At 42.4% G+C, this 15,397-nt stretch overlaps 1 protein-coding gene across 2 annotated transcripts in view; it reads left to right on the forward strand.

Moving 5' to 3' along the window:
• Nucleotides 1-13,412: 13,412 nt before the first annotated feature.
• Nucleotides 13,413-15,397, forward strand: part of Prim2 (DNA primase subunit 2) — a 182,201-nt gene continuing 180,216 nt past the window's right edge. The window contains exons 1-2 of one of the 2 annotated variants that reach the window (XM_041656070.1): nucleotides 13,413-13,553; nucleotides 14,114-14,279. In XM_041656070.1, coding sequence (XP_041512004.1) covers nucleotides 14,126-14,279 — 154 coding nt within the window. In that variant the 5' untranslated portion in view covers nucleotides 13,413-13,553; nucleotides 14,114-14,125. The remainder of the gene's footprint in view (nucleotides 13,554-14,113; nucleotides 14,280-15,397) is intronic. The other variant, XM_041656071.1, reaches the window with a different exon arrangement.

Here is a 15,397-nt window from a genome sequence, read left to right on the forward strand (position 1 = left end):
ACATAGAAAAAAACACAAAAATGTCAATAGTTATTTTTAAGTGTTAAGCTGTTTGTTTTTTACTTTATCATATTTTATGCAACTTTGTTTTTTATACTAAATATATATGACACTCAGAATCTGAAAAAATGAAAGTTTTATTTTTTGTTGATTAATATGAAAGTTGGATTACATATGTCTGTATGTATGGCCATTCTAGGTTATTTAACTCTTAAATTTTAAGTGCTCTCTTTATATTCATACTTGATTCATTAGCATATTTGTCTGTGTATGTATGTATGTGTATATATATATATGTATATATATATATATATATATATATATGTGCTGTTTTAGGTTGGATTACCTAGAACTCACTATGGAGCCCAAGTGGGCCTCAAATTATAATCCTCCTTAGGACTGGACTGAGATTATAGCCCTTAATCACCAGATCTGACTTTATTAGCAAGTAATTTTGGGTTTTATATTTTCTCCAGAATTTTTCATGTACTTTATTAATTTAAAGGTAGATGTAGGATTTTAAATAGTACATTAAAACTGTGTGTTAAAAATAATGAAAAGCATTTATTGATCATTCACATGCAACTAAGATGTAAATATACAAAATGTTTTTGGAATAAAGGTATAACTTTTATCTCTTGAAGGAATTCTATCAGAACTGATAATGTGGGATTCTCCTCTGTATGCTTTGATTACCATTAATATGTAAAGATACTGCTTTGGTGGGACAAAACTGGACTCTCTGAACATGGCGAACAATGAGGGCTGATGAGACGCAAAGGACAATGGCACGGGGTTTTGATCCTGCTTAATGTGCTGGCTTTGTGGGAGCATAGCCAGTTTGGATGTTCACCTTCCTAGATATGGACAGAGGGGGGAGGACCTAGGACTTCACACAGGGCAGAAAACCCTGACTGCTCTTTGGACTGGAGAGGGAGGGGGAAAGGAGTGGGGGGAGGGGGAGAAGGGTGGGAGGAGGGGGAGGGAAATGGGAGGCTGGGAGGAGGTGGAAACTTGTTTTTTTTTTTTTTTTTTTTTTTTTTTTTTTTTTTTTAAAAGAAGAAACTGCTTTGGACCTATAGCAGGGCAGAACTTATTTAGGCAGGGAAAACTAAATTGAATGCTGGGAAGAAGGCGGAGTCAGGGAGCTACTGCCCGAGACAGATGTGCTGAAACTTTTCTGGTAGGCTACGACTTTGTGGTGATGCACAGATTAATGAAGATGGGTTAAATTAAGATGTAAGAGTTAGCAAATAAGAAGCTAGAGCTAATTGGCCAAGCAGTGATTTAAATAATATGGTTTCTGTGTGATTATTTTGGGGCTAAGTGGCCGGGGAAAACAATAGGCCTCCTCCTTACAATAAACAAAAATGATGTTTCATCTTCAGTGTTTTGTAACTCTGTTGGTGTTATTGGGTGTCCTAAATAATCTTGAGTCACTTTGATACAGTGATTTTAAATAACATTGTTTTTCACAGAATAAAGCCTTCTGTCCATAAGCTAATGCATAATAAAAGCTCAGCCATGAAATCTCCATTCCCTCAATAAAATAATCGCTGATGTAGAAAGTAACTATCTTCTAAGAATATAGTTTTCTAAAATTACTATATGTGGTGGTTTGAAAGAAAATGCCCCCAAAGGGAGTGGCTCTATTAGGAGGTGTGACCTTGTTGGGAAATGGTATGTCACCGTGAGGGCAAGCTTTGAGTCTCTTTTTCTCAGGCTTCCCTCAGTGGGATAGTCAGCCAACTTCCTTTTACCTGCAAATGCAGCAGTCTCAGCTCCAGCACCACAGCTGCCTGTACATTGCCTGCGTGCTGCCATGCTCCCCTTCATAACCATAATGGACAGAACCCCTGAAACTAGAAGCGAGTCACCTTTAATTGAATGTTTTCTTTATTAGAGTTACCATGCTCATGGTGTCTCTTCAGAGCAATGAAAACCCTAAGACGATATTTGTTAAAATATATTGTTCAGGGGGCTGGAGAGATGGCTCAGAGGTTAGGAGCATTGCCTGCTCTTCCTAAGGTCCTGAGTTCAATTCCCAGCAACCACATGGTGGCTCACAACCATCTGTAATGAGATCTGGTGCCCTCTTCTGGCCTGCAGGCATGCACACAGACAGAATATTGTATACATAATAAATAAATATTTAAAAAAAATATATTGTTCAACTATATTTGTCGATAATCATTTTAAGTTACTATTTCATATTTATACTATGAGTGACAGGGTTTACTGTCCATACATTTTATGATTAGGTTAGAAATTCTCAAGCTTGAGTTGAATACTGAGGGTAGTTGGAGTTGATGTGTATCTTTTTTGGCACTGTAATTGTTAGGGTAGTTTTTAATATGCCTTTTAGTTAATTTTCTCATCACTTGACAGAGGCACCTAAGAGAAAATTATTTATTAATCATATTGATACTCCGAGGTTGAGGTAACATAGTTCTGGGTTTCTGGGCCCATGCTGGGGCATGTGTATGGCAGAGAATGGGCTTCTTATTATGGATGTAAATCAAAAAGGAGCAGAATCAGCAGTCAGGGCCAGACATAGCCCCTTAGGACACAAGCCCAGTAAGTCACCTCCTTCAGCAAGACAGGAACTTCTCCTATCTTTCAATGATGTATCTAAATTTTAATTCGTCAATGGATTAGATCTTCATCGGTTCAGGCCTTGCATGATCTAGTTGTCTTGGGAAAGTCCCCACAGCGCACAACATACAACACACCTTTACTGTATAGCCCAATCAAATTGATAGCTAAGATTAACCATTATATATGTTTACAGTTAACATAACATATAAAAGTCAAATACATTTATAGGCTGCAATATTGTAAAAGCAACACAATATGCATAACATTAGTTTGCTGGAAGATATTTTACTAAAACTGAAGAATGCATATTGAGAATAATAATGAAACGATTTGGTATCTTTTTCACTTGAGGCTTTGCTGTCTGAGCACAGCAGATTATCATTTGAATGACTGTCATTACCATTGTTGGTTATTTACTTAAATGTATTCAAAAGCAAATATAGGCCAATCAATATAGCTGTTTACCTGAAAACACAAGGGAAAAAAATCCAATTGAAAAAAAAAATCTTTCATTGTATATTTTGTCGTACGTATACTGCTTGCACCTGTGGCAAGTTGGAATATCTAAAGACAGAGATCAAAGCAATACTTCTGCCTCTTAGGCTGGATGGACTGGTTGGGCCTTCTGGATTTCTGAACTATCTACCCATAAGAGCTCCTTTCCTACCACAAATTTCTATTTCAGCTACTGTGAATTTGCTGTTTCTTTACCAAAATATCAGTGATCACGACTGGCTCCAATGTTTGAGTTCCTCTGCATCAGTTTTCATTTCACTGGTGCCTTAGTTTTCTATCTGCTTCATTTGCATTTCCAGACAGACTTTGACTCGCTAAAAGAAAGGCTAAGAAACTGATGGTTTCTTTATGAAAGCATTTTGGAATTGAAAATTATAGCTAGGGCTGGAGAGATGGCTCAGAGGTTAAGAGCATTGCCGGCTCTTCCAAAGGTCCTGAGTTCAATTCCCAGCAACCACATGGTGGCTCATAACCATCTGTAATGGGGTCTGGTGCCCTCCTCCGGCCTGTGGGCATACACACAGACAGAATATTGTATACATAATAAATAAATAAATAAACAAATAAATAAATGAACATTTTAAAAAAAAAGAAAATTACAGCTAGATAGAAACTATAGAGAATTAATTTTCTACACCCAAATTGGTGTTGATGACACAAGACAATGATCTAAAGGCATTTTGTTGGGTTATAATGAGGGTTTGCTGGTTAAGAGACTGGCTAACTCTGTGGAGGACCCACATTAGTTCCCAGCACCCACATGGCAACTCATAACCTCTCTAACTCCAGTTCTATGGTATCTGATTCCCCCTTGGAATCTGACCTTCTTGGGCATCAAGCATGCATACGGCACATAGACACACAGACACACATGCAGGTAAAACACTCATGCATAGAAAAGTAAAATAACTAAAATAAAAAAAAAACCATTTTGTCTTTAGACTCTTAAAATCAAGAATATTTAGACATTCTTATCAATATATTGAAAGCTAGACCTTCTCATTTTAGACAATCATCTGGCACTAAAGCAGTTGCTGTCATGGACAGGGGCTCCCACGTAGCACTATTTGGAAATAAAATAGCCTTCCTGATGACACAAGATATATATTTTTTACTTAAACATTTAAAGCTTACCTTTATAAGTTAAGGAGAATGGACAGGAAAGAAGTGAACACGGTTAAATAGACTCCAGAGAGTTAATTGATCATATAAACAAAGTAGCCTTGAAAACTGTTGTGTTTTGTAAATGCCAACATCATTATTATTAGCAAAATTATAATTGGCAAAACCTGGGTTTAGTATTCTCTACCAAATGTTGGATTATATCTGCACAGCAGAAAGGAAATCCCACAGTGAGGGTTGTTAATCAGTGGGCGAAGTCCTCCTCTGCAGAAAGCCCAGCCCAGCCTCTTTCCACCACAAGTGTCCTCAGGAGAAGACAGTCTTGGCTTTAAGAGTGGCTCATGTGGCCTAGGCAGTATGTGTGGATCAGGAAAAGTCAGCTTTGGTTGAGGAGGGGAAGGAGCCAGTCTCTGTGAAAAAGGCCAGAGCATTTGACTTGGATAGTTGCCCCAGCCTCGTGGGTCACACAGGCTTGGAAAGAGTGGTGGGTGAGGAGCCCACGCAGGGAAGAGCTTGAAGTACGTACCACACACTTGGGAAGCATGGGCCTAAATTATTTAACCCCACGGGGAAATTCATTTTCACTGTAGAAGGAAGGAATTTTTTTTTACCTTGTGGATACTTACTGATGGGTGATGTTTTATTATTCAAAAATGAGAAGTTCAGTAGAGGTGATCCCACCCAAGTCAGGAAGGCAGGCAGGCCCCTTTCCTCTCTGCAGTCAGTACAGACCTTAACATTTACCCTTAACAGTTTATATTTATCAACGTTAGAAAGATTCCTTTTTAGTTCATGGCTTCTATCCTGTGAAAGATTAAGATCATTTCCCCATGAGGAGCACTAACTTTTACTTGTGATAATCAATCAGTCAAGTTGGAATGAAATCTTGGCATCATCACAGCGTCGTATTGATGCCTTCTTCAGTTTCCAAAGCTCAGCCAACCGAAGGAAAATATTTGCTTCAGGAGTTGCCATCGGAAAGCCAACAGCAAGAGTGAAAATACATCTTCGGGGAGGATTACATCATATGGCATACGAGAGCCCATCTGGACCCAGGGATGAATAGGAAGGAGTTCAGTTCAGTTCAGCATGTCCCTGTGGAGTGTCTGCCTGTGCTAGGGGTGGGATCGAGGCCGAGTGCAAAACCCAGCGAGACTCTCTTTTCCATCTCAGGACCTGTTGTTTAGGAACGAGACTTGTATTTAAAAATTAAGATATTCAGAGTAGTTTAACATCAAATAGCAGTTCAATGTTGCCAGTGTATGACTGGATTAATGTGAAATGACCCATTCACCTTAGAAGTTCTCCCTGGGGAGGTTACATGGGCAGTGCATCAAAAATGCTACTGGTTCATAAGGAAACACAGGATTCAAGTGTAGCTCTTAGATTTTGTTTTTAAAGGCAGGCTCCCCCCTCTCCCCCAAGCCAATTCCTTTGAATGTCACTAAGATGATTTGATGTAGATGTGTTTTGTTCTGTGGGGTATTTATTAAACTTAAATAGAGAAAAGAGTTGTACTAAACATTTAGGAATGAATTGGAGTTACTAAAATCAGGCATTTCTCATAACCTTTGGATGCCGACAGCACTATTGTAAGATGAATTCTTTCAAAAAGTTAATTCGGTCAGAGATGTGTAGTGTTTGGTGTTATGGTGCCTATGGCAATTATCTCTAAAATGTAGGGTTCAGAAACACTAATATTTAGAGTTATTTGTACTTGGCTAACCCGAAGGCAGAGAAAAAGATTCTGTATTCTTTTCCGTCTCTGATATCTAGAAATAACTCCTCCCCACCAAGTGAACAAGTTTTGTTGTTCCTGTGTTCAGGGCGAGGTTCATCTTATTTCACTATCCCCTTCACCAGAAAGATACTGGCTTTGCTTCAGGATTCTGTGCCCAGCAACAACTTTGCCAGTCTGAGGGAGAAGGTTAAATTAATAAATGCATCTGCCTCCCGTACATACCTTCTATATGTAATCAGGGTGCTGAGAAGGTCCAGGCAGGATAAACTGTGTCTCGGAGGCTTAGGTGATCCCTATCAAGTCATCGCTGCAAGGTGTGTGTTTGAGTGTGTGTGTTTGTGTATGTGTTCATGTTCATCCATCTGTGTGTCTGTGTGTGTGTGGTGCTACTGGTAAGTGGAGGAAAGAAAGGAAAGAATTCAGGTCAAGGTGGTGGCCTACTAAAAAGAATCTTTATGCTGTGTCTCCTAAAGGACTCAGAGACAAGACGGACAGATGGAGAGAAGGGATTACTAAATCAGAGAGAGCAGAAATGATTGCTCTGCAAGCCTCCCCACTGAAATCTCAGGAAGCCATTCTCTGAAGTATCACTTTCTTTTACAATATTGAGATCTTCTTTGTGTCTACTAGGGAGAGAAGGGAGATGACAGAGAGGTTCCACTGAAGCCTGCCCCTTCTCCTGAGAGCAACCAGCGTCTTGAGTCGAATCATTGTCTACCCTTTAGTATGTATTCTTCAATATTACATTGATTAAATCCTTAAGATTTTATATAAATCCTAAATTGTATTGTTATAGTTCAACACAAGGCAGGTGGCACCACTCAACACTGGCTAACTCAAACATTTGTGTGTGTGTGCGTGTGCATGTACGTGTGTGTGTGTGCGCGTGTGCATGTGCATGCACGTGTGTGTCTGAGAGGAATAGTTTGGGGACAGCCACAGAAGTCAGTTTGCTCTTGTTACTAGTCTGGTAGAGGGACAGGGACTATTATCTGATCCAAAGCCGGAGAACTATTTAGTGTCAGCTTACTTGAGACAGGCACTGATATGTTGAGGGACATAGACAGGCCTGCAGGGAGACACCTTAGGATATGCCAGACTGACCTCAATTCCTTCCCAATTTCCCAGGTCCTTTTGGGAATGAATCTAACTGTGAGCACGTAGCACAGAAAACTGTTTCTATAACCTGTAAAGTCAGCACCAGGGAGCAGGGATGCAGTGGTTTCTGGGTGACGAATGGGAAGTGAAGAACGTGCAGCATATAAACGTATCCCGCTCCCATATCCAGTGTCCCGTATCCAGTGTCCCGCTCCCATAGGCCTGAGAATCATTCATATTTCCATGCTTACTTCAGCTGTAGTTCATTTGGTAGCATTGTGTTTTATAAGTATATTTCACTGGGCAAAAATACCACAGTTCATTTACCCATTCCCCTAGCAGTGAACAGATTCTGGTGTTTTACTATTTTGATGTTCCTATGAATATGCTCGTTAGTGGTTTTTTTTTTTGGGGGGGGGTGTTTAGGATCAAAATTTCTCTAGAAATCTACAGCACTTAGATTAGAATTCTTGAACCGGGGGGGCTGGCGAGATGGCTCAGTGGTTAAGAGCATTGCCTGCTCTTCCAAAGGTCCTGAGTTCAATTCCCAGCAACCACATGGTGGCTCACAACCATCCGTAATGGGATCTGGTGCCCTCTTCTGGCCTGCAGGCATACACACAGACAGAACACTGTATACATAATAAATAAATAAAATATTTAAAAAAAAAAAAGAATTCTTGAACCGGGGCAATCACATTGAGATTGCCAGATGATTACAAACTGGATTTTCAAAGTAGTTGCATGAGTTCATCTTTTCCTGAGGCCTGTGGGGGCCTTCTTGACACTGGATATTTTCAGACTTTGTGGTTGTACTGAGCGTTTCCATGTCCTGAGTTGCTGGTGTGGTTTGACATGATCTCATATGTTGAGTCATCACTGTCTCCCCTGTCCTGGAAACACTTGTTCAGATTTCCCTCCATTCTTTCCTACTGTGCATTTGTTTATTTACCTACATCTTCGGAGACAGCCTCAGTGCCTGCAGACTGACCTTCAACTCACTACGTGCGTGCTGGGGTTTGAACCCAGGGCTTCATATCTGCCGGATAAGCATTCTGCCAGCTGTGGTGCATCCCTAACTTGATGGTGGGGACAGCTCCTGAGTGTTTGCTTATTAGTTGTATTTGGATAGTAACCCTGTGTTGGTTATAACTTGTCTAATTTTGTGGCTATGAAGATGCACCTATACTTAAACTGAAACTTAAGTTCTTTATTCTAATGTACCCCAAATAATCAATGAATCCTTTCCATATTCACCCTCATCATCTGCTCTTGGGACTTCTTCACTTTTAGCTGGTGTTTAGAAAGTGGTTAAAAGATACACAACACAGAACTTGTCATTTTAAGTGTACATACAGTGGCAGTGTATACATTTGACTTATTGTGCAACCATCATCATTCTCCATCTCCAGAACTGCTTTATACTTTTCTTCTTTGCAGATTTACTTTATAGTTATATGTATGTGTCTATGCGTGGGCATGTTCACGTGAGACCAGAAGAAGGGAAGTGGCTCTCCTAGGGCTAGTGTCACAGGCAGTTGTGGGCGGTCTAACACCCTGCTGGGAACTGAACCTGGACCCCTGCAAGAGCAATACAAATTTTTTAAGATTTATGTTTATTATTTTGTTTGTCTGCATCTGTGCAGTGTACATGTGCTTGGTGTCTGAGGAGACAGAGGGCCTCCATGTGGTTGCTGGGAACTGAGCCTGGGTTTTTCACAAGAACAAGAAGTGCCCTTAACTACTGAGCTGACTCTCCAGCCCAGCACACACTCTTAATTGATGAGATCCCCATCTCCAGACTCCTATGTTTTTTGTTAATCTCCCCCTTTTAGATATATGAGCTAGCTGTGTTGTTCTGAATGACCTCCAACTCTTGGGTATACGTCGTCCTAACACTTTAGTCTTCTAAATAGCAGAGACTCTGGTGCATGCCACTGTGCCTGTACCTTTAAGAACCTCTTTGGCGCACAAACATCACAAAGACCATGCATATATTTTTCTGAAAGTCTTATTATTTTGCCTTTCTGGAGTATCTTCAACTAGCTTGAGTTGATGTCAGTGGATAGTAAGAGGTAGACAATAAAATTCTTCTCCCACAGGCAGCCATTTGTCCCAGAGTAATTTAGAATTGCCCATCTTTTCTCCATTGACTAGAGGAGTGGGCCTGTCACAGGCTGGGCTTCTGGGTTCTCTATTCTGTTCAATTAATTTGCTTATTCCTGTTTCAGTAACACAGTATTTTAAATGCTATGAGATTATATCAATCTTTCCGTGGATTCACAGTCCAAAGGCTGTGGGATTCCTAATTTTCTTATCATCTTTGCTTCATATTCATATTTCTATCCAGCCTTTCCCAGACACTCTTTCTGGAATTTCTAAGACTCCGCCAAGAACTGTTCATATTCCTCCTCTGGTTGACTTGTTTATTGCTTGGTTTATCTCACATAGTAATTCATATAATTATTTGTTCTTTTCTCTTTCCTACTAGACTATAAAATTTAAGAGGACAGAGATTGGAACTCTTTCATTGGAAAACACTTCTTGGCACTTAGTAGGGCTAACTGACGTTTCCAGAATAAAATTAGCCATCTTGGTATATGGAAGGGCGTTTCTTCCTCCCTGTACTACCTCTTAAGGGTATGTTCCCTCCGGCTCTCTTGACCTTCGCTGGCTAGACTAATGGAAGCAAAGGGAGAAAGAATGGGATGTTTGTTTTTAGGTTTCTCTCATAGCCAAACTCTCTGAAGTAGGAAATGAAGTCAGGAGGGTGGGGAGAACAGAAGGTGGCCAAGTTCGCCTTCGTTTTTATGGGTCAGGCATCCTGCTGGAAAGGCTTCTTTTCCTGTACTTTCCACAGGGAGCAGCTCTGGCAGGGTGTAGTGATCAGAGATGCTCACTTCGTAAAGAACGTTTGTACACCCTGGGCTTTGGGGAAACACAGCCTAAAGTGGGGAAGAATGTAGATGCGCTCTGACTTACCAAGTATGGCAATGAAACTCTCTACTGTGTAAAGCGCCATAGAGCTGGAGTTCTGGAGTGGTGAAGTCAGCTCAGGGTGAATGCCATCTGGGTTGGACTGTCTGCAGCTGGTATTGTCCAGCACAGGCCCTGAGCGGAGCAGTGATGATTCATGGAAATTATGCTATGGAAGGTGCTCTGTGCTTTATTACAGGAGAAGCTGGGCAGCCAAGTCATTCTGAAAGGAATGTTATACAGTTTTCAGACGAGCACTTGCCGTCTCTAAGGTCAGAGGCGCATTCAATTCAAACCATCTGTTTCCTGCGAAGCCGAACCCAGATCTTTGCTCATAGTCTCGCCAGGACTCATCACCCAGCAATGACTTAGACATCCCTCCAGGACTCATCATCAATCTCCTCCCATAAATATTTATTGAAGGCTCTTGGGATCCAGGAGCCATGGTTCCAGAAATGGCACGGCAGTCCCTGGTTTTGACTGCTTATGGTTTATCGAAAGTAAAATTGTGTTTGTGTATTTATATATTTCTCCCTCTATGAGGTTGGCGTCTGTAGCTTTTTGAGAGTCCTGTTTGCCAGGACTCAGCATTATGTAATCCCTCATTGTTGATGAAATGAATATACGAGAGAGTCCCTTCATTGAAAGCACATCTGAAATGTCCACATCTTTGTGTGTTACTGCTGTGGGGAAGTTGCCCTTTCCATTGCCCCTGGATACAGAAAACAGTTTTTACAGTGTGTAGTGACCCTCACTGATATTAGAAAATAACTATGTTGGTATAGCTGATAGACTCAGACTGCTTTGTTCTCTGAAATCAGATATAGGTTTTGAAGGGGCTGGTCTGAGGGCTCACCACTCAGGAGCACTCCTCTTCTGATCCCAGCCCTACAGGAGCCTGAACTTCAGTCCCGGGGGGTCTGATGCCCTCTTCTGGCCTCTGTTGTCACTGCATGCAAGAGGTGTACATACATCCTTACAAACTGACAAAACATCTATACACATAAATACATAAACTAAAAACAGGACTGGAGAGACAGCTCAGCTGTTAAAAGATAGGCTCACAACTAAAAACATAAATTAAAAACCAAGGAAAAACCCAGGTTTTTGATATGATGTAAAAACATCTATTACTGGGCTGGAAAGATGGCTCAGTGGTTAAGAGCATTGCCTGTTCTTCCAAAGGTCCTGAGTTCAATTCCCAGCAACCACATGGTGGCTCACAACCATCAGTAATGAGGTCTGGCACCCTCTTCTGGCCTGCAGATACACACACAGACAGAATATTGTATGCATAATAAATATTTAAAAAATCTATTACATGACATAATACAATTTTGGTAAGGTTAAATGTTTTTCTACTTCTTTATGAAATAGTAATACAATGACATTAGTTATCTCAGATTCTAATTTTGAGATAGGCATTTAAGGGATCATATAAATTGATACATGAAGATAAGTAAAAGCGGCTGTCCAAAAAAAAGAGCTTAAAATCAACTAGCCTTGACATTCTTAACAAGCCACAAGTGATGGCCATGAACCGTTTGAAACAGGGCACAAAATTGACTCAGAGGTGCATTTCCTTTAGGAGACAATTCATCATATGTTTTAGTAGTTTATTTTCCCAAACCATGAAGACTGGTAGTAGAGGGAAATAAACACATAAAAAGTAAATCTGACATGGTGGCCCATGCTTTAAATTCTAGCACGGGGAGGCAGAAGCAGGTAGATCTTTGCCAGTTTTGACAGGAAAATTCCCTTGCTGATAGCAATTAACATTTTCATACTTTATAACCGACTACTCCGTGAGCTAATTTTGTAGTTTGTGTAAGATTTTTCTCTAATAAATTGATGTTTATTATATTTATAATATTCCCGATGATATTAACCATTTTGTGTTATATTTATGGCAAACCCTTTCTCACTGCACAATAATTCTGTGTAGCCTTTTAGTCGCACAATTTTGTTTTCCTAGTCAGAGCTCTAGATTTTTTAAAAATTCGTTGTGACTTCACTTAGATTTCTGTGATACCCTTAGACTGGTCATGTAGACATGTATACCTTCTCTGTTCTGTGCTTCAGTTTCTTTTTTACCCTTTAGAGGTAATTCACAGGTTGGACTTGGTGATGTCAATTATGTATATGCCACAGAGGGGAAATGTGTACCCCACTGTCGTATTAGTGGAATCAGGACAGCAAGACGGCTGGCAGAGTGGAGCTCCGTGATAGTCACTTCAGTGCTATTATTTGTTAGGTAACCTTTGGAAGTCACTTTTTTTGTAAATTGGAGCTAATACTAGAGGCTTCTTTGGGTGGCTTGAGAATAAAAATTGACATATAAACTGTTTATAACAGGCTCTGGTCCAAGGGACAGCTACCAGTTAGTCCATCTTCAGTGGGCATTTAGAAGCTTCAAAGTGTTCGACTATACTATGCATCTCTAAAAAACGACGACTTCAAGCCTCGTTTCCAGGGCCTCTGCCTGCGGCTTTTGTAAGGGAGACACGCCACCTAGGGGCCACGGCCTCGAACACTGTAGACCGCAGAGGGCTGCGGGGCTCTAAAGCTCCGCGGGAAGGATCCTTCCCATCCCGCCGGCTTCCCTGTGGTCCCCGAGCATTTCTGCTAAATCCTGCAGGTTTCTCCACTCCCTCGAGACCGTGCTCTGATGTTACCCTGCGAGGGGCCGCAGGAGAAACCGAGGGCACCGCACATGGATGCGCAAACGGACATTATTCTTGGAGCTGTTTTCTTAACAGAGAAATGAAGGCAGCATTGCTAACAGAATGAGGGGAAGTCCTAGAGTCCCCGGGGCAAAGCCGACCCAGGCAGGCTCTCTCCATCTCTCCGTGCGAAAGCGCGGTTAGAGCGCGGCCCCTGGATTTCAGTACTTAGTAACACAAACTCTGTCCGCAGCGTGCAAACGTTTGCATTGCAGCACCGAGTCCCAACGCTGTCTCCGTGCACCGAGGGACAGCTTAAGTTCTGGAAAACAAATGAACAGAATCCACAGACATTTGAATTTAAGATATTTAATGCCGGGCGTTGTGGCTCAGCCCATAACTCCTGCACTTGGGGCGCTGAGGCAGGAGGATCGCCATGAATTCCAGGTTATTCCTGGCTGCAGTGGGAGACCTTATCTCAGAAAGATCAAACCTCCGCAAGCAAAACGAAAAACAAAACAAAACTAAACACAAAAAACCAGCAATTAAAAAAGTCCTTCTGCGAACAAAATGCACGAAACACGTTGCCCCTTAAGTCGCTCCCACGGATCCCGCGTTGCACTACGGTGGGCCGGACGCCAGGGGGTGGGACCTCTGCGCCACTCTTCCGCTTCCGGTCCCAAATGAACTCTCCCGCCACTGGGAGAGAGCAGCTGTCAGCGCGGTGTTTCCTCCAGTTTGATTGCTGGCTGGCTAACGAAAATCTTGCGGGTTTATTAGGGACGGAGAAAACGTGGAGTTGAAAGTTTGCAAGTTGACCTGGTGGGACCGAGTGACAGGTGATGGTTGGGGAGGGGGGGCTGAGGGGGTGGGAAGGGACGCTGCCCGGGAAGGCGCCGGAGCCTGGGCGGGAACTTGAGGTACTTTTGAATGTTCTGGAAGGCTGGATTCAAAGGCTAGATTTATAAGTCTGGTCCCCAGAGTTATAAGGTGAGGCATAAGTCTCTCCTCCAGGTAGAATCTACTTTTCTTTCCGTTGACTTAAGGACTGCCCCCAGTAGAACCCCATCTGGTCTTGAGTTCCCAGACGTCTGAGGATGGCGACACAAACCAAGTGAGAGGGCAGCATCACTTGACTTCCCTCTTGCTAAAAGGACTACTGGCACCTGCATCTCTCCCCGTTTAACTCCCCCGCTCACTCGCCTCCGTTATTACAGATGAATGTAGAAAATAGGGCCTCGCCTAGGTGTAATCGCTTTTAATGATCTGTGTATGCAGTATTGTATGTGTGTGTACGTACAATGTACGCACATGTCTATTTTGTTGTTTTCAACTCTCCCATCGTTTAAACATTTCCCCCATTACTTAAACATCTTTTTTTTTTTCCCACTGCTTTCAGAAGGTAGCCAAGATGCAGTTCTCAGGAAGGATTCGGAAGAAGCTGCGCTTGGCAGGTGACCAGAGAAATGCTTGTTACCCTCACAGCCTTCAGTTTTACCTCCAGCCACCTTCTGAAAACATATCTTTGACAGAGTTCGAAAGCTTGGCTGTTGATAGACTTAAATGTAAGTGGCATTTAAATTCAAATCTTTGTATTCTTGGGGTGCGCAGCTGTCACTGGTGGCAGCGAATGGAGGCAGCTGGTCTTTATTCGGCAGCCGGTTGGATTCGGTTTGCTGTGGAGGATTTGTTTCTTCTTCTGTTCGTGTTCACTGCGGAAGGCACATCGAGTACTACTGTGTCGGGAGGCAGGGACCTTGTGATGACTGTAATGCAGTTCTCTGTTGAAACTGTATCTACTGTGGAGAGAGGGAGAGAGGGGGAAGCAGAATAGAAGTCATGCATCCGATTCCCTTCTGCTTTGGTAGATGGAAAGATTAATGCTCCTGGAGCATAAAAGTGAGAGTAACTAGCTTAGTCTGATTAAGTAAGGCTTCTTAGGGGAGTTGGAATTTGGGCTGGTTCCTGAAGAAATGAGTAGAAGGTAGGAACTTTCCAGCCAAGGAAGTGTCTCTACAAAGGCGTGGGGCTATGAGCGAGAGCTGCGGTTTTCCGTGGCCAGTTCAGGGCGTAGTAGAAGTGTGGGGATCGGAAGGTGTATCAGACCGTGCAGGATCTGAGGGCGAGAAGGACGTGGCCACTCAACCGGAGGCCTCTTATCCTTTGTGTGTGAATGCGGAAATGAAGGAGCTCAACACGGACTGAGACAAATACTCGCACCGTCTTCAGAGTTTGTGCTCCCTAATGTTCCTGCTGGAAGGACCAGAGACGGATATACCGTTAGTTTTTCTTTGAGCAGCAGGGTATGAGCTGCTAACGCAGGAGACAGTGCTCATCACTGTCCAGAGTGAGTGACGGCAAGGGGACAATTGTCATAGGAAGCTTAACAGTGTCAGATGGCTCATAGTGAAGGTGGTGGCTGGAAGGCGTTCCTTGGCTTGTCACTTAACAGGTGAAGTGGCAAGGGCCCAGTTAAGGTCGTGACGATGGCAATGATAGGAATGGAAAGACTGAGAGCCGGAAAGGAGGCGTGGTGACAGGATTTGTGAGTGGTTGGATGTGAGGAGTGAGCGAGCAGACGCAGGGGGGCTGATGGGCCTGCTTGGGTAGAAACTTCAGATGGAGATGGGGACGGCTGGGAGAGGATAGGGAAGTGGAGAGGATGCGGTTTGGACATCATAGC

This window comes from Microtus oregoni, unplaced genomic scaffold (genome assembly GCF_018167655.1).
Source record: "Microtus oregoni isolate MIOR12 unplaced genomic scaffold, Mior012 000007F_ref0000211, whole genome shotgun sequence".
Taxonomy (NCBI): Eukaryota; Metazoa; Chordata; class Mammalia; order Rodentia; family Cricetidae; genus Microtus; species Microtus oregoni.